This window comes from Limanda limanda, chromosome 13 (assembly GCF_963576545.1).
Source record: "Limanda limanda chromosome 13, fLimLim1.1, whole genome shotgun sequence".
In the NCBI taxonomy this organism is placed as follows: domain Eukaryota; kingdom Metazoa; phylum Chordata; class Actinopteri; order Pleuronectiformes; family Pleuronectidae; genus Limanda; species Limanda limanda.
Genome location: NC_083648.1, coordinates 720,823 through 742,669, shown reverse-complemented (window position 1 = coordinate 742,669; position 21,847 = coordinate 720,823). Strand labels below are relative to the sequence as shown.

General features: G+C 48.2%; 2 protein-coding genes across 2 annotated transcripts; one reads left to right on the top strand and one right to left on the bottom strand.

Moving 5' to 3' along the window:
• Positions 1 to 1,291: 1,291 nt before the first annotated feature.
• On the bottom strand, positions 1,292 to 14,733 carry dhx9 (DEAH (Asp-Glu-Ala-His) box helicase 9). Its single transcript, XM_061085170.1, has 27 exons — positions 14,622 to 14,733; positions 13,350 to 13,505; positions 12,559 to 12,667; positions 11,822 to 11,982; positions 11,392 to 11,540; positions 8,922 to 8,968; positions 8,646 to 8,782; positions 8,464 to 8,553; positions 8,229 to 8,390; positions 7,907 to 7,984; positions 7,406 to 7,597; positions 7,123 to 7,264; positions 6,561 to 6,643; positions 6,315 to 6,471; positions 6,054 to 6,151; positions 5,611 to 5,824; positions 5,365 to 5,459; positions 5,056 to 5,129; positions 4,789 to 4,941; positions 4,550 to 4,710; positions 4,363 to 4,474; positions 4,103 to 4,264; positions 3,790 to 3,917; positions 3,469 to 3,698; positions 3,074 to 3,189; positions 2,788 to 3,000; positions 1,292 to 1,946 (listed from the first exon to the last, which is right to left on the bottom strand). Exons 1-27 carry the CDS (start codon positions 14,730 to 14,732, stop codon positions 1,628 to 1,630), a joined length of 3,849 nt encoding a protein of 1,282 aa, XP_060941153.1. The 5' UTR covers position 14,733; the 3' UTR covers positions 1,292 to 1,627.
• Positions 14,734 to 18,042: 3,309 nt separating this feature from the next.
• On the top strand, positions 18,043 to 21,847 carry si:ch1073-184j22.1 (erythroferrone). The gene is made up of 8 exons (XM_061085171.1): positions 18,043 to 18,824; positions 19,008 to 19,124; positions 19,300 to 19,432; positions 19,652 to 19,776; positions 20,005 to 20,116; positions 20,258 to 20,339; positions 20,544 to 20,622; positions 20,878 to 21,847. The coding sequence occupies exons 1-8, from the start codon at positions 18,630 to 18,632 to the stop codon at positions 20,974 to 20,976; spliced, it is 942 nt and encodes a 313-aa protein (XP_060941154.1). The 5' UTR covers positions 18,043 to 18,629; the 3' UTR covers positions 20,977 to 21,847.

Here is a 21,847-nt window from a genome sequence, read left to right as displayed (position 1 = left end):
AAGACGTTAAAATCGATTAAAAATCAACAGGAAAAGAAAATACAGAACTTACAACAAAACATGAACTTTAAACTGCTGAGATTCAATCTTTGTTTTCATGGAAATCTAATAAACTGGAGCTGAATTGAGGATTTTTAAAGGTCAAACTCTTAAAGAGTAAAGACAAATAAACATATTTGCACAGTTTCAATCAACGAATAATAAACGATGAACTCTGGAACAGTTTGACACTTCAGGTTCCTGATCGTTTTTAGATAAGATGAACTCTTCGGGGCCACAGAGCTTATTATCATCATATCACACATCAGATGATTCTGATCTCACTGATTCCGGGGTTCGAGGCCAAGGGTCAAGGGTCACATCTTCCAACACAAGTAAAACGGCTCTGTAGTTAGACACCAGTCCGGTGGCGCCCCCTGCTGGCGGCCGGCGCCTGTGACAAACACTGAATTAACGAGAATCTCAAAACGTTCGAATTGAAATGAAAAACAAACTTAAAGATCATTTATAAATCATTTAAACTGAACTTCCTCTGATGAGTTCCTGAGCTCCACCTCCTCCTCTGCACCTCCTCTCCACCTCCTCTCCACCTCCTCCTCACCTCCTCTGCAACTCCTCTTCACCACCTGGTTTCCTCTGCACCTCCTCCTCACCTCCTCTGCACCTCCTCTTCACCTGGTTTCCTCTGCACCTCCTCTCCACCTCCTCTGCACGTCCTCTCCACGTCCTCTTCACCTCCTCTGCAGCTGGTTTCCTCTTCACCTCCTCTGCACCTCCTCTTCACCACCTGGTTTCCTCTGCACCTCCTCTTCACCTCCTCTTCACCACCTGGTTTCCTCTGCACCTCCTCTGCACCTCCTCCTCACCTCCTCTGCACCTCCTCTCCACCTGGTTTCCTCTGCACCTCCTATCCACCTCCTCTTCACCTCCTCTCCACCACCTGGTTTCCTCTGCACCTCCTCTTCACCACCTGGTTTCCTCTTCACCTCCTCTCCACCACCTGGTTTCCTCTGCACCTCCTCTTCACCTCCTCTCCACCTGGTTTCCTCTGCACCTCCTCTTCATCTCCTCTTCACCACCTGGTTTCCTCTTCACCTCCTCTCCACCTCTCCTCTGGTCAAACCCTCAGCCTGAACCTGAACCTGGACCCGGACCCGGACCTGGACCTGGACCTGGACCTGGACCCGGGTGGAGCTGAGGTTTGTTCTCACACAGTTTGGTTCTGATGTTCAGTTCCATAATTTCTTTAATTGATTTTGTTGATGAAGAAAAAACTGAAGCAACAATCAGCTTCACATGTTAAATGTTTATTGACGTTTCCAACAAATGATCATAAATCAAACAGGATCAAACAGACCCGGAGATCAAACAGAAGCTTTGAACAACAAACACAACAAAACACAACAAACACAAACACAAACACAACAAACACAACAGTGTTCCTGGAGGTCGACTCCATCAACATCCAGATCCTCAGAGAAGAAGAAGCTCGAGACAAAAGCTCCTCCTGTCACTGTGATGATGTCACTGTGATGATGTCACTGTGATGATGTCACTGTGATGATGTCACTGTGATGATGTCACTGTGATGATGTCACTGTGATGATGTCACTGAGACGTCAGGACTTTAATAACCTCCTCTGTACCCTCCTCCTCCTCCTCTATAAGCCCCTCCTCCCCCATATCCACCACCTCCCCTGTACCCCCCTCCTCCCCCTCTGTATCCCCCCCCACCCCGGTTCCCCCCTCCTCCCCCTCTGTATCCACCACCTCCCCTGTATCCTCCTGCTCCTCCTCCGTAACCCCCACCTCCATATCCTCCCCCTCCTCTGTACCCTCCTCCCCCTGCGTATCCTCCCCCCCTGTAGCCGCCTCCTCCTCCTCCTGCTGCTCCTCCTCCTCCATCGAAGCGTCCCATCTTCGGAGGTCGAGGGCCGTCTCCCATCCTGAGCAGAGAGCAAGAGATCAGCTCCGTGGGAAACTACACAACATCACAGAGCTAGAAGTGTGTGTGTACCTGTGTGTGTACCTGTGTGTGTGTACCTGTGTGTGTTTACCTGTTAGTGTGTGTGTACCTGTGTGTGTACCTGTGTGTGTACCTGTGTGTGTACCTGTGTGTGTACCTGTGTGTGTACCTGTTAGTGTGTGTGTGTACCTGTTGGTGTGTGTGTGTGTGTGTGTGTGAGTACCTGTTGGTGTGTGTGTGTGTACCTGTTAGTGTGTGTGTGTGTGCCTGTTAGTGTGTGTGTGTACCTGTTAGTGTGTGTGTGTACCTGTGTGTGTACCTGTTGGTGTGTGTGTGTGTACCTGTTGGTGTGTGTGTGTGTACCTGTTAGTGTGTGTGTGTACCTGTGTGTGTACCTGTTGGTGTGTGTGTGTGTGTACCTGTTGGTGTGTGTGTGTGTGTACCTGTTGGTGTGTGTGTGTGTGTGTACCTGTTAGTGTGTGTGTGTGTGTGTACCTGTTGGTGTGTGTGTGTACCTGTTAGTGTGTGTGTGTGTGTGTACCTGTTAGTGTGTGTGTGTGTGTGTACCTGTTGGTGTGTGTGTGTGTACCTGTTGGTGTGTGTGTGTGTACCTGTTGGTGTGTGTGTGTACCTGTGTGTGTACCTGTTGGTGTGTGTGTGTGTGTGTACCTGTTAGTGTGTGTGTGTGTGTGTACCTGTTGGTGTGTGTGTGTGTACCTGTTAGTGTGTGTGTGTGTGTGTACCTGTTGGTGTGTGTGTGTGTGTGTACCTGTTAGTGTGTGTGTGTGTGTGTGTGTACCTGTTGGTGTGTGTGTGTGTACCTGTTGGTGTTAGTGTGTGTGCTGCTGGTCGGGCGCCCTCCAGCGGCCTCGGGGTGTGACACCCGTCTGATGACGTCGATCAGCTTCTCGTTGCTCGGATTCATCTGTCGGATGAAATCTGGTTCTTTGGTCACTTCCACCACCAGCGCCTCCAGGGCGGCGCGCAGGGCCACGATGGCTCCTCCCACCTCATGAGGGATCCGCAGTTTGATCCTGGACACACAACAGTGTGAGTCTAGTCTGTGGTCACGTGTGTGTGTGTGTGTGTGGTTGTGTGGCTCCTCACCAGTCGTCCAGCTCCAGCACTTCTCCGTCCGAGCTGATCTTCTTGCAGGCGAACAGCAGCAGCTGCAGAGGACTGACCAGCGTCATCCCTTTGGCCGAGATCGCCCGGGTTCGGATCTGACGCCACACACGCACACGCACACGCACACGCACACGCACACGCACACACACACACACACACACACACACACACACACACACACACACACACACACACACACACACACACACACACACACACACACACACGTTTCAGCACATCACGTCTGGATTCAACAATTTTGAAAACGATGACTGAATTCTTACGTCTTTTGCTCATAATTATTATAAACATTCCAGAATAAGTTCTGTCACTTCCTGTTGAACACATTGAAACGTTGATCCCGGGAGCTTTACCTTCTCGCTGAAGATGAAGAACGGCGAGGGGTAGGTCATGTCGTGGCTGCTGAACGGACAGTTGACCGACGACTTGTGGATGAGGGCGTTGCGCCCCTCGGTGGTCAGGATCTTCCTCTTCTCTTTGTGGAAACACACGTTGGGGTACGAGCCGAAGGTCAGCAGAGAAATGACCACGTCCAGGTTGTTGTCCGGTCCGACCGTGTTGAACACCTGCGTCAGCAGAGACTCTGAGGGGAGGAGGCGGAGCTTAATCCTTCTCACCTGAACACAGACCTGAGAGTGGTGCGGTCCGAGGTCATCAGTGGTGCGTTCAAGTACCTTCAGGGAATCCAGAGTTGACCAGGATCTCCTTCAGCTGGACTTTAGCCTCCCAGGTCATCCTCAGGGTCGACATGTTCAGACGTTTGTGTTCACAGAAACGAGACTCCGCCTCCTCGCCGTTAATCCTGAGAGGAACAGAGTCCAAGGACCGTCAGTCTGACAGGAAATAAAATATCCAGAATATAACGAAATTTAAATTAAATTAAAAGGAAATAATAATAATTTCTGTAAAAATATCAAATGGCTTTTATATTTAGAAAGAAAACTATTGTGCAGTAAACATGAACATTCTTCTTCATGTGTCTTGTACCGGACGTCGTCCCAGGCCTGGAACACGGCGAGCAGCGCCACGTGATCAGAGAAGCGAGCGCCCGTGAAGTTCCGGTGGACGAAGCCCAGACGCTTCCCCTCGCTGATGAACGGCTCCTGGAAACAGGAAGCAGCTGAGATGGTGCACATGGCGTCGCCAACGCTGGAGGGAGACAGACACACACGTCACTGACTCCGCCCAGTGACAGACAGGCCGTCAGCTGATTGGTCGGTCGTGACCTGAGGGAGACAGACACTGACTGGAAGATGCAGCCCATGATCATCATCTTCCCCAGGCGAGGTTCGATGGGGAGTCGAGCCAGGATCCGTCCCAGAGGAGTCAGCTCGTCGTTCAGGTCCAGGGCGTCCAGCTCTGAGACACACACACAGGATCAGATCCAACTGTGGTTACACACTTCACCTACAACCCCTGAGCTGCGGCTCGCACCTTTCAGAGTGTGTTCGGCCTCGATGACGGCGTCCAGCGGCGGCGGCTCGATGGCCTTGGACAGGAAGTGCCCGATGGCTCCGAGTCGCAGCAGCTTGATGCTCAGAGCGACCTCGTGCAGCGGCGTCCTGAAGATCTCTGGCGTCATGTGAGTCTCCAGCCTGCAGAGACACCACACCTGAAACCCTGACGGAGTCGGAGCCGCTCAGCTGGAGGTCGCTGGAGGTCGAAGGTCATACCTGTCGAAGCGAGCGTGGCTGCAGAGGTGGAAGCAGAACCCGGGTCGGACCCGCCCGGCCCGACCTTTCCTCTGCTCCAGGTTGGTCTTGGACGCCCAGACGGTGGCGTAGTTGGTCATGTTGTTGTGGGAAGTGAAGAGCTTCACCTTCTGTCTGTGGACACACACACACACACAGAGTCAGCACAGCCAGACGACCTTTGACCTGCAACGCAACCTGACGCACACACGACAACTCACACACACACACACACACACACACACTTACTTGCAGGAGTCGATGACGTAGACGACATCGTTGATGGTGATACTCGTCTCTGCGATGTTCGTGGACAGAATCACCTGAGACATCCGGACACAGGAAGTTAAAACTCACTCAGAGCCACGGCTGTTTCTCCATAACTACATGTATGTAAACATGAGGATTCAAACATGTGACGCGTTTCACTTGAGATTTGATAAAGACTGATTTCATCCTTTGTTCTGTCACAGTTTTGTGAATGAAAACAAGGTGATGATGAAGGTTTAAGTCGTCTGGTTTGATTCTCACTAAAATGAGAGATTCTCTGATCCTCACCTTGGTGATGTCATCAGGAACCGGGTCGAACACCCTCCTCTGCTCCTCCCGGGGGATCTGCGAGTGCAGCGGCAGGATCCGGTACCGGTGACTACCTGCAGAGAAAATGCATCAATACATAAATCACTGCAAATATCTCAGAACCTTTCAGCCTGACTTTGATCTGCTTAGCTCCAACAGGGACTTTAAAGGTTGGTCTCAGTGGTTTCCTGTTTCCTCTGGAAGCAGCAGACGTGTGAAGCGTACCGAAGTGCGGGTTGGACTCCAGGTGTCTCTGCATGGAGCAGATGAGGTTCCAGCCGGGCAGGAACACCAGCACGGCTCCGCTCACCTGCAGCGTCTCGATGTACTTCAGCAGAGCTTCCACCAGCTCGAAGGACGTCTCCTTCTCGTTGATCTGAGCCATGGAGGCCTTGGTCTCTGCAGTGTACTCAGGTCCACACAGCACGTTACAGTTGGTCTGCACACAGGGAAGACGCCTGTTCACCAGCTCCACACCGACACTCACACAAACATCAACAACACAACCTCCACCGCTCCAGAGACTGAGTCACAAACACAAGATGGCAGCTTGCACATCCCAAATATTCCCGCTTCATATTCCTAATGGAAGGAAGTGGAGACTGTACACAAAGAGGGTCAGGATCGATTGTCTTTATGATCAGTGGCTGGTATCAGAAGCTTCTTACATCGTCGTCTCCTCCCTCTTCCTCTTTATCTTTCTTCTTTCTGTCCATCGGTGGAGGAACGAAGTTGGTCATCTGGATACAATCCTCCAGGAAATACTCTGCCGACAACGAGACAACCAGAGTCAAGCTAAACTCCAGAAAGACAAATGTTTGTTATAGAAATTAAAAGCTTCACTAAACGATAACAAATCCAACAGACTCCGTTTCACGTTCTAGAGAAACACAGGTCACAGGAGGTCAGAGGTCGGAGGTCGGCTCTACCTTGAACCGCGAAGGTCCGTCCGAACACCTCGATGACGGGACAGCTGAAGAAGTACTCTCTGAACATGGAGGTGTCGATGGTGGCCGACATGAGGATGACCCGGACCTGTGGGTAGGCCTGGACCACGTCTCTGAGGACCACCAACAGGAAGTCCGTCTGCACACACACACAGGCAGAGGGGGGGGGGGGGGGGGGTCAGGTTATGCTCCACCCACAGTTAATAAATCGTTAATAAATGAACTCACGTTGATGTCTCGCTCGTGGATCTCATCCACGATCACGTGGCTGATGCCTCGGATTCCAGATTCCAGCTTCCTCAGCAGAACACCTGCAACGACAAGCGGCTGATCAGCGCCCGGCGCACATGCCTGTCACATGCAGGTCACATAGAGGTCACATAGAGGTCACATGCAGGTCACATACGTGTCACATAGAGGTCACATGCAGGTCACATAGAGGTCACATGCCTGTCACATACAGGTCACATAGAGGTCACATAGAGGTCACATGCAGGTCACATACGTGTCACATAGAGGTCACATGCAGGTCACATACAGGTCACATGCGTGTCACATACGTGTCACATAGAGGTCACATGCAGGTCACATGCCTGTCACATGTGTCACATGTGTGTCACTGAAACACGCCTGTACTGTCATCCCTGTACTTTAATACTTCACAGTGAATACGAATGAACTGTGAAGTATTGTTATGATTTATTGAGATGTTGCAGCTGTTGCTTCCCTCATGGTTACCAGGAGGGTCAGGAGGATGAAAGTGGTTTTGACCTGGTGTGACCTCACGTACCGACGGTGCAGAACAGCACGCTGGCGTGCGGCCGGGGGAGGACGGACTCGAAGCGGACGCTGTAGCCGCAGCTCTTCCCCAGCTCCTCCCCTCGCTCGAAGGCCACTCGCTCGGCCACTGACACGGCGCTGATCCGTCTCGGCTGCGGAGGAAACACACTCCACTTATAAATCACAGACCTGCACACATTTGATCAGACGTATTTCTATCTCCAGGAGTAACTGGGTTCTTGAAGATGTTTCACGTCTCGTTCTAGAGCGTCTTCAGTCTAGTGGCGTGTTACCTGGGTGACCACGATGTTGCAGTCGGACGCCTGGGCGCCCTGGATGAAGCGGTCCAGGATGTACTGAGGAACCTGAGTGGTTTTCCCGCAGCCCGTCGCTCCTCTGATGATCACCACGGGGTTGTCGGCGATGGCGTCCATGATCTCCTTCTCAAACTGTTTGACAGGAAGCTGCTCGCGCTGCAGCAGGATCTGAAGCATAGTTGTACTTTCTGTTATTATCTCTTAAAACAACAATAACCTTTAAAAAAACCTCAGGAATTCAGCTTCTACACTGAAAACACATGGTTTTTAAGATGAATTTAGTTTTAAGACTAAATATCATTATTGTATCAGTCAGACAAAAAACAATGAGTGAAATCAGATGATTTAGTTTTCTGAATGAAAACATCAACATTTAATTCAGTAGTTAGTCTAAGATTCTTAGAGAAGGATTCAGCTCTCGTCATGTTTCATTAAACCCGACGTGTGAGGAGCTAAAGGAGGGAGGACTCCACTGACCTGGTGCAGGTTCTCGTCCTGTTTCAGTTGGAACATCAGCTCTTCATGCAGCTCGCCACTGATCTGCTCCGGCGTGCACTGAGAACAAGTCATGACATCACGCGTGGTCAGTCCAACACGGAGACATCACACAGAGGCTTCACTGTGAAGCTGTGAACTGAGTTTGTGTTTCACATCTGAAGAGGAACCAGGAGATCCTCTGGGTTCTCAGAGATGATACGGATCAAACACGTCACTGATCTTAATAAATCAATTCGATGAAACAGATGAAATATACATATTCAGAGTTCTCAGGGTTTTCTAAGTTAGAAAACAAGCTCACGAATGCCAGCGGTCCTTCGTCGATGTTGCTGCTGGTCCATGGGTTCCAGTTGACCTGAGGCGGAGACCAGGGGACGACCCCGGCTCCGACCTGACGCTGCGCCGGCTCGAAGGACGCCATCTTCCCCTGAACCAGAGACACGGGGGCGCTGGGGTCTGCAGGCTGGACAGGAGGAGCAGGGTTAGCAGGATCGGCTCAGGGTGGGGGGGGCCTGGGAGGCGTGTGTGAGACCTACCGGCGGCGGGATGAGGACTCCCAGCTCCTGGACCACGCTGGCCAGCTGCTGCTGAAGCTCTGGAGACACGTCGACGTCATACGGCGCCAGCTGGACACAAGCACACAGGACAACACAGACAGGTGAGTTCCTCTGGGGGCCGGAGCTCCGCCTCTCCTCTCACAGCAGCCCAGCCCACGTACAGTTTCTCCTTCCTTCTTCTTGGTGACTCCGGAGTACGGCTCCACGACGCCCAGGTGGAACAGCTGTCGGATCAGAGACAGAGCGCAGGACTGAGCCGCCAGCTTCTTGTTGGAGCCGTGTTCCCGAGCCGTGATTCCTGCAGAGCAGACGAGAGCAGCCGCCTGGTGAACATTATCAGATCCTCGGCAGAAGTTATGGATTCATATTGTTGTACGATTCAGATCAAATAAAAAGATTTGACGTCATATTGAACAGTATTTGTTGGAGAGTCTTACTTCTGCCGAGCAGTTTCACAAACAGCTGCATCTCTGCGATGAAGCTCCTGCAGAGACAAACATCACATCTTCACTTCCTCTGAGCTTTTCAAACTAAAAGCTGAGAATAAACCTTCACGTGAAGCGATGACTCACCTGCCGTGTTCTCAGGAGGACGCCTGTATGTTTTTCTGCCAGACTTGGGATATTAAATAAAACACCAGCTTAGTATCTGGTGTTTCCCCCGGCGGCTCTCGGCCCTGCGGTGAACAGTGACACCGGAAATCACAACCAGACTCCACCGAGCCGGGGCTGCACCACGGGACGGCTTTAGTTCATCTAAACACCGTCCCATGTCTTCTTCAGGGTGGTTGTGACCTCCGGGGTCACTCGTCTCTCAAGCTCAGCAGCTGCACGTGTGCACCAGGACATTCAACAGCCACTGACCTCTGCCCATCACTTTGAATCTGAACACAATCATCTACCAGCAACCGTTTCAAAATCAGAAGCATTTTGAAATATTGATTTTGTAAACTAAAGGTACAGTTGAATTTTAAAGTAAAGTTGTTGTGCTGCTTTTACGGGGGGGGGGGGCTGGAAATCTTAAAAATCTTTTTAAGATTTTAAATGTTTAAATTCTAAATTCAGATAAACTTCTCCAAAAAGTGAGGCCAAAACATCTGGATCGCCCCCTGGTGGCTGGAAGCGGTTTAGGTTTCTCTTATTGTAGGTCGTTTAAGTTTGGATTAAATTGGGTATAGAGCAGTCCTGATTGGTTGAGAGCGTGTATGGGGGCGGGGCCTCGGTAACAGATGCAGCATCATGGGTCACTGATCGGTTTAGTAAAAGCTCTTCAGGTGCATTTATGTGATGAAAGAAGCCTCATAAATAAACTTATATATTATTTCCTGACAGTTGAATTTTCAGATAAATACTTTTTCATGTAAACTACGGTTTAGTGTAATAATAATGAATCAGATTAAGTTGGGAGCAGGGGTTATGAGTGAGTTTCTTCTGGGGTCAGAAGAATCAAAGTGATCCGACTCAAACTGAGTCTTTGATCTGGTTCTTATTCCATCGCTCAGGAAACTGACTTCTTCTGAAATGAAGGGAAACGCTGATTTGATCGAACCTGTTTTTGCTGTGACGGGATCAGAAGGTTTGTGAGGAGCTGCTGTGTGTCTCCTGCTCTACAACAGTTCAGATCAGACAGTGAGATCCCTCAGGTGTTCCAACACACGCTGGAGGTCTCTGGGGTCACAGCAGTCCAGCAGAAAAACATACAGTGGCATCCGGAACACAGAGAGGGGGGGGAAACTAAAACTCACTTTCTCACACACTAACACTTTGCATATAACGTTTTTCAGACATGAACTGAACCAATGACGTGTTCCTGACATGTTCCTGACATGTTCCTGACATGTTCCTCACATGTTCCTCACATGTTCCTCACATGTTCCTCACATGTTCCTGACATGTTCCTCACATGTTCCTCACATGTTCCTGACATGTTCCTGACATGTTCCTCACATGTTCCTCACATGTTCCTCACATGTTCCTCACATGTTCCTGACATGTTCCTGACATGTTCCTCACATGTTCCTCACATGTTCCTGACATGTTCCTCACATGTTCCTCACATGTTCCTCACATGTTCCTGACATGTTCCTCACATGTTCCTCACATGTTCCTCACATGTTCCTCACATGTTCCTGACATGTTCCTCACATGTTCCTGACATGTTCCTGACATGTTCCTCACATGTTCCTCACATGTTCCTGACATGTTCCTCACATGTTCCTCACATGTTCCTGACATGTTCCTCACATGTTCCTCACATGTTCCTGACATGTTCCTTACATGTTCCTCACATGTTCCTCACATGTTCCTCACATGTTCCTCACATGTTCCTCACATGTTCTGCAGGTTCTTTATGTGAGAACTAGTGTCTGAGTCAGTGTCTCTGGACATCTTCTGGATCTTCTCCTGCAGCCTCCTGGTAAAATGTGTGTAACATGTCAGAGTGAGTCTCCTGCTGCTCTATAGGCTCCGCCCCTCGCCTGGATGTTCCCACATGTTTCTGTTTGAAGGAGTCGGACCCGACGACATGCTGCTGCTTCACAGACACTCACTACAGGAGATGTCAGGACACGGTTTGACACGGTTCATGTCTGAAAAACAGTTCATGACTGGGCTGATAGATGTTGATGACATATGAAAATTGTTGTACGTCTGGAACAAAATAGATAAATTAAAGAAGAACTAGAAAATGTTTCAGTAAAGAAAAGCAGGATAATTTTTCTCTGTGGAACCACACATGATATGTTGTGAGCTGATGGAACTTCACTTCTGAATTCATCCACCAGGTTTGAATCTCAACAGTTGCTCTTCTCTCATTCTTTTATCACGACTAAATATATAAAACAACCAATAATAATAATCTGCTATATATTTGCTCTCGGCCTTGAAGACTGAGCTTTCTGGTTCAGACCTGTTGTGGTCCGGTCCCACTTGGCTGTATTTATACTCAGCACTGGTTTTCTCCTTCTGGAAGAACTGGTTCAGACGGGCCTTGGCGTTCTCCAGGGTCCAGTTCCCGTGAAGGTTGGCGTTCAGGTCCACCTCCTCCGACTCCAGGGTCTATGAAAAGGAGAAGAGGGTTTATTTAAACTCTCATAAATCTGGAGTTTTTCTGTCTGTGGAATTTCTTTGACATAAAATGTATTTGTGGGGAGAGAATAAACAGATCCTTTCCAAAAGTTAATTCTGAGAAGTCAGGTTGTAAGACGACCAGGAAGAAGACTTCTTATGAGCATTATAAAAGAACCTTCAGACCTTTGTCAGGAGGAACAGACGTGAAGCCGAGCTGTTGTTTCTCTAACACGTCAGACTGTGTAACACTGAGTCGGAGGGGGACGTACCGCCTGGGCTTCCTGTTCGTCTCTCTTGGCGTAGTACTCCTGCAGGTTGGCCCCTCGGTCCCACTGAGCTCCTGCTCCTCCTCTCCCCCCCCACCCGGAGCTCCCTCCTCCGGAGTAACCCAGTCCCGTGACTCCTGGAACCGGTCCGCTGCAGCTCTCCTCTGAACCCGGGGAACGAACACAGGATGAGAATCCATCTGGGTTTGATAGATTAATGAGTGAAAAGAAGAAAGTCCAACCCTGATGAGATGAGCTACTTTTAATTTAATGACAAATTGAGGAAATAAAACTGTGACTGTTGTGTGCATGAGTCCAGGGTGAGGAAGTGCTACTGACAGGAAGTGCTACTGACAGGAAGTGCTACTGACAGGAAGTGCTACTGACAGGAAGTGCTACTGACAGGAAGTGCTACTGACAGGAAGTGCTACTGACAGGAAGTGCTACTGGCAGGAAGTGCTACTGGCAGGAAGTGCTACTGACAGGAAGTGCTACTGACAGGAAGTGCTACTGACAGGAAGTGCTACTGACAGGAAGTGCTACTGACAGGAAGTGCTACTGACAGGAAGTGCTACTGACAGGAAGTGCTACTGACAGGAAGTGCTACTGACAGGAAGTGCTACTGACAGGAAGTGCTACTGACAGGAAGTGTTACATCACATCACAGTCAGGAAACCAGATCCATATGAATCCAAATCAACACATTTACAGCATCATTGTTATAGAATGAGTCCTGCTACCGTGCTCAGCTTTCACCACGAGGTGGGGGGGCAGCGGCCCACTGGGGGGGAGGGCTCCGAAGGCGCCGGGTCCTCCGGCGTCCGGCTCATCACAGACCGGAGCGCTCACCTGCAGACACAACACGCACTTTCACTTACTGAGTTTGTCAGAAGAGTGAGATGTTAGAGATCGCTTCTGTTATTATGAGACTTGTAAAAACAAAGAATCAGAATCAAAGATCAGATGTTGACAGCTGACGTCTCTGGACCTGCTGTGTGTTAAAACCATAGATATATATAAAGACTAGATATCTCGCTCGACGGAGCCGGACGTCACCACATGGCGGCCGTCTTGCTAGGGGGCAGCTCTCTCACCCATAACATTGTGTTGGTAAATAACCATAACTTGCTCAATTTTCAACCGATTTTGAAACGGTTTGGTTTGTTATAAACGTCAGAGATGTAGATATGACACTGCATAAATTATTAATTTTTTTTAGAAAATAACATAATTATTCATAAGTACACAGTGTCATATCTACATCTCTTTCGTTTATAGAAAACCAGACCGTTTCAAAATCGGTTGAAAATTGAGCAAGTTATGGTTATTTACGACTACCAACACAATGTTATGGGTAAGCGAGCTGCCCCGTAGCAAGATGGCCGCCATGTGGTGACGTTCGTCTCCGTTGGCCGGCAACGCGGCCGAGATATCTAGTCTTTATATCTATGGTTAAAACCCCTTCAGGAAGTGGAAGCCACTTCCTATATCCTTGTTTACTTCCTGTCGTTCCCTGTCAAAGTAAAAGCACCTGTGATGCACTGACGCCCACGGACGGGACCTCGGCGGCGCTCATCTCCCCGAGTCGCACCAGGTAGTTGACGAAGTCCCGGGCAGCGTTGGTCTGAGCGTCCTTCTTGTTGGTGGAGTTTCCCATCCCGATGTAGTTGAATCCATCAACTCGCACCTGGAGTCAGACAGAAGCAATGGACCGACGAGAGTTCAGAGTCAGACAGAAGCAACACAGATCAGCTGTTTTCAGACAGGAGCTCCAGAAGGAATCTAGAACGTTTAGGTCCAGAGTTTCTCCAGAGTTTGTCTTCACATGTGAAGAAACAGCAGCAGGAGTTCGGGTCAGAAGCTTCCACAACAAGTTATTGACTCAGACGTTGTGTTCTCACTAGGGTTGCAAAGGGTTGGAAAGTTTCCGGTAAATTTTCGGAAACTTTCCCGAAACCTTCCATGGGAAGTTAAGCTCGGGAATTTTGAAAAAAAAAAAAAAACTACGCAGATTAAACACTGAGCAATAAAAACATCATTCACAACTCTATTTTAAAGATGTATGGAACGTTGAGTTTCAACCCTCCACCGTGCATTCTTCCATCACATGCACAGATAACTCCCAGCATGCTTCACTCTACAGCAGGGCTACTGAGGCCTGCTGTAGAGTGAAGGACTAGTCAGGTAAGTTTCCATGATATTACTGGGAAAATATATTAGCATGCTGATTGAGGATTGTTCACCTGTTCATCTAGACTATTTCCATTCATTTATCCATCAATTGTAAAATATGTTTACAGACGATTCCAATTGTTTGGCTAACTATTTATATCTCTGGCATTGCATTAGTGTTTTTTTACAAACTTTGTTCTCATCTTATTCTACAGAACAATGCCACGTGCACTCTCTCATGTGTGGAGACATTTCACCTCATCCAATGTAGAAGGAAAGGCTGTGTACATTTGCAAATACTGTGCAAAGACCAATGTTAAGAATGACACAACGATGCAGAAGCATATAGTCAAGTGCCCAAAGTTTCCTCAGGGCTCAAATCAGACTATGACACAACAAAATGTTTATATTTATGTCTGTATATGACAAGGTAAATACAGTTAGTATAAATTACCCACAACATTTCCAGTTTATTCCCGTATATTCCCGTTAATTCCCGTATATTCCTGTTAATTCCCATGGAAAGTTTCCAACACTGAATATTCCCAGAATTGTGCACCCCTAGTGGTCACAGACGTGGATCCCTCCAGGAGAAGCTCCAGAGTTCAGGTCTGAACGCAGCAGAACTCACCTCACACATGAACTTCTGCCTGTTCTTGTTCCCCGCCGCTCGGATCTCATACACGGGAGTCAGCTTCTTTTTCCCGCACCAGGCGTACAGGAAGTTCTTGATGTCCGCCATGGTGGACTGAGGGGGGGGGCGTTTCCTTCTCCGTTGACCCCTGAATCTGTAAAATCCAGTTTTAAACAGCAAACTTCATAAGAGCCACAGTCACTCGCCACCAGGATCCAAACAGGAACCACATGCTTCACTTCCTCGTGTTTGTTGAGTGAACAACCACAGGAGCAGAACCCTGAGTTCTGATTGGTTCCTGAGAACAACGGGACCGACATCGTGCTTTACTGCTTCACTGGTGATCAGAACCTGTCATCACGACCTGGACCTGAGCATGTGACCACAGGAACTCTGAGGGGGAGGAGCTTCAGCTGGAAAACACCAGAGGCTCTTCAGCAATACATGATTCATTGTATCCTGATATATCATCCCTCTATCATCCATCCATCCCTCTATCCATCCATCATCTATCTATCTATCTATCATCTATCTATCTATCCATCCATCCATCCATCCATCATCTATCTATCATCCATCCATCCCTCTATCCATCCATCCATCCATCATCTATCTATCTATCATCCATCCATCCCTCTATCCATCCATCATCTATCTATCATCCATCCATCCATCCCTCTATCTATCTATCTATCTATCTATCTATCTATCTATCTATCTATCTATCTATCTATCTATCTATCATCCATCCCTCTATCTATCCATCATCTATCTATCTATCTATCATCTATCTATCTATCTATCCATCCATCCATCATCTATCTATCTATCTATCTATCTATCATCCATCTATCTCTCTATCTCTCTATCTCTCTATCTATCATCCATCTATCTATCATCCATCCATGCATCCATCCATCTATCTATCCATCCATCCATCCCTCTATCTATCTATCTATCTATCTATCTATCCATCCATCCCTTAATCTATCTATCCATCCATCTATCTATCTATCCCTCTATCTATCTATCTATCATCCATCCATCCCTCTATCCATCCATCCCTCTATCTGTCTATCTATCTATCCATCCATCTCTCCCTCTGTCCCTCCATCCATCCCTCTATCTATCTATCTATCCATCCCTCTATCCATTCATCCTTCTATCTATCCATCCCTCTAGCCATCCATCCATCCCTCTATCTATCTATCTATCTATCATCCATCCATCCCTCTAACTCTCCAGTTAGCTGCTAGCTGTTAGCAGTTAGCATCTAGCAGTTAGCAGCTAGCAGCTAGCAGTTAGCAGCTAGCAGCTAGCAGCCAGTGGGAGCTTCCCTGTCTCGGACCCGCTCCCGAGCACCGGAACTAGCTCCTCCCTGCAGCTCGCGTTAGCAGGTAGCTCCTGTTAGCTCGAGTAAAGATACAGTTAGCTAGTGGAGAAAGTAAGGTAACTAACCAGAGCAGGTAACTAACCAGCGCAGGTAACTAACCAGCGCAGTAACTAACTCATTATTACTACTAGTTACTGGTTATTCTTTTACTCACATTCAGAACATCAAGCAGAGAGAGGACTTTCGCAGCGAAACACGCCGCTGCTTCGTAACCGATGTAAACAGCTGGGGACCGGGCCTCTGATTGGTTAGCATCTGACACGAAGCGTGCTGATTGGTTAGAGTTAGGAAATCATATGTAGGATAACCAATCAGAGGCAGGGTAGGGGCGGGTCTTTGGGGAAACTATTCATTGGTTAGAAGAGAGGTTTTCAGACACAGCAGCGACCTCAGCTGGACTGGAGACAAACTGTTATTACATTATTAACAAATGACCAGGGGACAGCAAATGTTTATCCTCTCTCCTTCTTCTCTTCTTCTTCTCTACTTTTACTTCTTCTCTTTTATTTCGTCTCTTTTCTTTCTTCTCTTCTCTTCTTTTTTCTCTTTGACTTCTTCTCTTCTCTTCTTTCTTCTCTTCTTCCTTCTTCGAAGCCCACTGTCTATGGGGCACTTTCAGGGGTAAACAGCGTTGCAGCAGAATCCAACACAACTGAAGTAACTGGTGACTCCTCCTTCAAATGTAAGATACAAACACGCCCCGCCTCCATCCGGCTCCTGTGATGTCATCAAGTGTCGGCAAGCCCGGGCATTCAAACTCCACTGGAGTCAATTAATCAAGATGTGAGTCTGACATCACAGGAGCAGGATGGAGGCGGGTCGTGTTTTCTTCTGATGAAATAAGTCGGACATGTTGAGACGACTGATATAAAGAACTATTAAATTTGGTGCAGATGAAATAAAATCCTGGATCCAGTGAATTTAATTGTGCTTTCATGGGAGGATGTTATGACTTCAGGTACAACACTATACACCTGTAACCACCAGCAATGTGAACAGTCGATCTCAGTCTGTGTGAGTGTGTGTGTGTCTGTCTGTCTGTGTGAGGGTGTGTGTGTGTGTGTGTGTGTGTGTCTGTGTGAGGGTGTGTGTGTGTGTGTGTCTCTATCAGCTTCAGTCAGATTCAGAGGAAACGAGGAAATGCTCGCTGATGTTTCATCACACAGACGCCAACAACTAAACTAACTTTCATCATCCTGTCAGACTGAAGACAACACCCCCCTTATCTGGCAGGGAGGAGTGTGTGTGTGTGTGTGTGTGTGTGTGTGTGTGTGTGTGTGATATTTCATTTGTTTTGCAGACAATTTCATTTTTCTTTCAGTTTGCTAAAACACATGTTCATGACGCTTCGTACACAAATAAAAATGTTGTTATGTGATAAACTGAACATACGTGATCAAATATACAAGTTTGTAGCTTTAAGAGAAAATAGGAGGATGGAGAGAAGGATGAAAACAAAGTTTGGAGGCAAAGAAAGACAAATGATGTGAGAAGAGATAAAACAGAGACAGACGGACGCTGGAGAGACATTAAGGAACGAGTGCAGACAGACAGAGAGACAGTTTCAGATCCACAGACAGATAGAGAGAAGAAAAAAAGAAAGAGAGGGAGGGGGAGAGAAGGAGGAGTCAGGGAGGAAGATAAAATAGAGTCTCAGCAGAGAGGAGACGTCCAAAGTGACGAGGAGCTGAGGAGAAAAACGGTCTCATCACTCATCTGCTGCATAAACGACTGAGGAGAAACAAGTCTGCACTGAAAGACAAGAGACGGAGATCTGGAAAAGAGGAGGAGGAGCAGAGGAGGAAAGGAGGAGACAACAAAGTTTCCTCAAACTGACTCACTGACGACGGGAAACTAACAGAGCTCAGAAGGAAAAGGAGAAACGACACAGAAAAGAGACAGAAGAAGAGACAGAAGAGGAGACAGAAGAGGAGACAGAGACAGAGAAGGAGACAGAAGAGGAGACAGAAAAGAGACAGAAGAGGAGACAGAAGAGGAGACAGAAGAGGAGTCAGAGGAGGAGACGAAGACAGAGAAGGAGACAGAAGAGGAGACAGAGAAGGAGACAGAGAAATAGACAGAAGAGGAGACAGAGACAGAGAAGGAGACAGAAGAGGAGACAGAGAAGGAGACAGAAGAGGAGACAAAGACAGAGATAGAGGAGGAGACAGAGACAGAGAAGGAGACAGAAGAGGACACAGAGAAGGAGACAGAAGAGGAGACAAAGACAGAGAGGGAGACAGAAGAGGAGACAGAGACAGAGAAGGAGACAGAAGAGGAGACAGAGACAGAGAAGGAGACAGAAGAGGAGACAGAGAAGGAGACAGAGACAGAGAAGGAGACAGAGAAGGAGACAGAGAAGGAGACAGAGACAGAGAAGGAGACAGAAGAGGAGACAGAGAAGGAGACAGAAGAGGAGACAAAGACAGAGAGGGAGACAGAAGAGGAGACAGAGACAGAGAAGGAGACAGAGAAGGAGACAAACAGTTCAAGCTGAGCTGATTAAAGAGGAGCAGTTATGCAGAGGTGCATCATGGGAATGTCTTAGGTCCATAAAGACACAGACGTGAACACCTTGTCCTCTAGTTCCACCTCCACCACCTACACCCAGCATGGCCAGGTTATCCCAGGGACGGAGCTCTGCGGGTGGGGCAGGAGGGCTGCTGCGGCCCCCTGTGCTGCTCGGACTGATGATGATGATGATGATGATGATGATGATGACGGCAGTGGAGGCAGCGAGTGCCGAAGACGTGGAGAGCGAGGAGAGTCTGGAGATCCTGGATGAGGACGAGGCCGTGGACATCCTGGTGAGAAAACATCTGATCAGTGATGATTGAATATTAATCTTATAAAAACAGTGATGGACACCAGACGTGATGATGTCACCACTTTAAATCCTCCGCCATGGTTTCTGTACTTAGCCGAAGCATCAGCACAGTTGCTATGGTTACCAGGTGTCCAACATGTCCGTCTGGTTTGGTGTCTTCCAGGAGCCGGCGTCCTCGGATGCGTCCAGACTGTCTCCTTTCAGCTCCTGGCTGATCTTCAGAAGAAACTCCAACAAGGGGGAGAACCGGAGAATCAAAGGGTCGAGGAGGACGTCCAAGGTCAGAGACACGCCCACTCTTCATGTCCCCCATGGTTGTCTTTTAATTTTAACTAAAGGAAACATAGAAAGATCTGTTGGGACTATTTCCAGCAGCGGATGAATCCACACGAGTTCTTTGTGAGTGTTGATGAAGGTTGAACTTTGACTCACAACATGTTGATGCTTCTCCACAGCACGGCCTACCTGGACCTCCAGGACCTCCTGGACCTCCAGGACCTCCAGGACCCCCTGGACCGCCAGGACCCCTTGGGCCTCTGGGCCCCCCCGCCCCCCTCTTACCCCAACAGCAGGAGCTGAAACAGAGAGGTGACACTGAGGCCTTTATGCTTAGCTAGGCTAACAGTTTCCTTCTGTCTCCAGTCTTTGTGCTAAGCTAAGTTAACAGTTTCCTTTGGATTGTGTATTTGTTTTGTTGTGTATTTGAGCTTGTCATGGTCTAAATTACCCAGAATTCATAGAACATTATTTGAGATTAACGATGACGTCAGACATGTGAAATGTGACCTATCCTATCACCGCCCTCAGACATGGTGGGAGGAGCCAGCGTCCTGTGTGATCGTCCCCGTGTCTCCGCCTCTTTCGTCAGTCATCTCCTGCAGCCAATCACGATTCAACGCCGCAGTCTGCTAGAGCTGCAGCCATTCAGCGAGGTGACCAACATAAACACACTCACACACACACACACACACACACTCTGGTCCATGTCCTATCTGCTAACATGGAGGAGGTGAGTTTATGCTGAAGCCAGCCACCAGGGGGCGTTGTCCTATGATGTATGTGTGTGTGTGTGTGTGTTTGGGAGCAGGGCTTCACACACTCACTGACTATTCATGCGGGGATTTAACACACAAACTGCCTGTGACCTTTGACCCCCGCAGCCCTCAGACTCTGGGCGGAGCCTCCAGAGAGGTCACAGCTTCAACAGCAGCAGCGGCAGATACTTGGTCCTCGTCTCTGGATTCTACCAGCTCACCTGCAGCCTCCTGATAGGTGAGGTCACTACACACTATATACATGTACAATTATCAATATTAGAAAACTGCATCTAAAGTGTGTGTGTATGTGTGTGTGTGTGTGTGTGTGTGTGTGTGTGTGTGTGTGTGTGTGTGTGTGTGTGTGTGTGTGTGTCAGAGTCGGGTGACAGAGTTCAGCTTCGCCTCAGAGACAGTGTGAGAGCATCGATCTGCATCGAGTCCTTGTGTCAAAGTAACATGTGAGTAAAGATTTTATATAAAGTCGATCAGTGACTGTATATAAAGATGATCAGTGACTGTATATAAAGATGATCAGTGACTGTATATAAAGAGAATCAGTGACTGTATATAAAGATGATCAGTGACTGTATATAAAGATGATCAGTGACTGTATATACAGATGATCAGTGACTGTATATAAAGTCGATCCCTGTGTGTGTTAGCTCTATAGAGTCGGTGATGGGCGTGGCTGCTGCTGGAGGAACGTTCAGCATCCTACTGACAGGAACTCTTTATCTACAGGTACGACTCTAAGGCTCCTCCCATATCACTGTTGCTATGGTTACAACTGGGGAAGTTTTTCAGCCAATCAGAGACTCTGAAAACTGTGTGTTGTGTTATATTTGGACGAACAGGAACAGTTTGAGGTGTTTAAAGTTTTTACCGTTCAGATTAAAGAGACAGAATCCGAACATCACAGCAGATTCTAAACAAGCGGATTAAAACACCTTTTTCTTGTCTTTGACGTCCTTGTGGGACCTTGTTCTTCTGTTGCAGGCCGGAGAGTACGTCTCCGTGTTTGTGGACAACGCCAGCAGTTCGTCCCTCAGCGTCCTGCAGGACTCTCTGTTCTCTGGGATCCTGCTCGGAGTGTGAGACACCAGCAGATCCATCCGTCAGCAGGTGGAACAGGGAGGGACATTCAACATCGTCCAGCTCCTTCTCTGAATCCTCAAACCCTGCAGAGCAGAACCAGACAGGACGTTAGGATCCAAGCTGGAGTCGGACATCAAGACCTGAGACCTGCAGCAACACAACAGGAGCAGAACTCATGTACACAACTTAGACCTGGTTCAACGCTCACACATCTGAGGAGCACGGGACAAACCTTCTCATCTCCATCACACGGATTCACTTCCTGTCTGACTCTTCATTCACAAAACACCAAGGACACAACTTTCACCACTTCACCTTCACCGTGTCACAAACAGCTCATTTAGTTTTTGTCCAAATTCACCAGAGAAGAAGAAATCAACACATCCACGGACAGACAGAAGTGCATCTTTTATTTAAATGACAAATATTCTATATTAATGTTGATAATTCTATTTGTGTTAAAACAGAGAAATCTTTTCTTTCTTTAATAGAAACCTCCCTTTCCTCAGACTTTCCACTGCTGCAGCTCCTCTGTTCAGCCTCTGCTCTCGGTTGACCTGACGTTGGAACTTTTCGGACTCTGCGATCTGTGTGTTAGCATAATGAACGGCTAGCGGCCGGTCCACACAACACTTCCTGATCTCGTCACGTGACATCAGGAGAATGTGGAAGTGTGGGCAGGACGCCTGAGCAGCCTTAAACTCTGAACAAACGTCTTGTTTAAAAGACGTGAAGATGACGACTTCATCAGCCTGAAACTCTCGTGTCCTACTTTGTTCTCGTTGTGAAATAAAAAGCTGAATGTGTAAACGCCTGCAAGGTTTCCCTCTAACTTCTCCTAACTGACACAAGCTGGACCTGAAAGAGACGT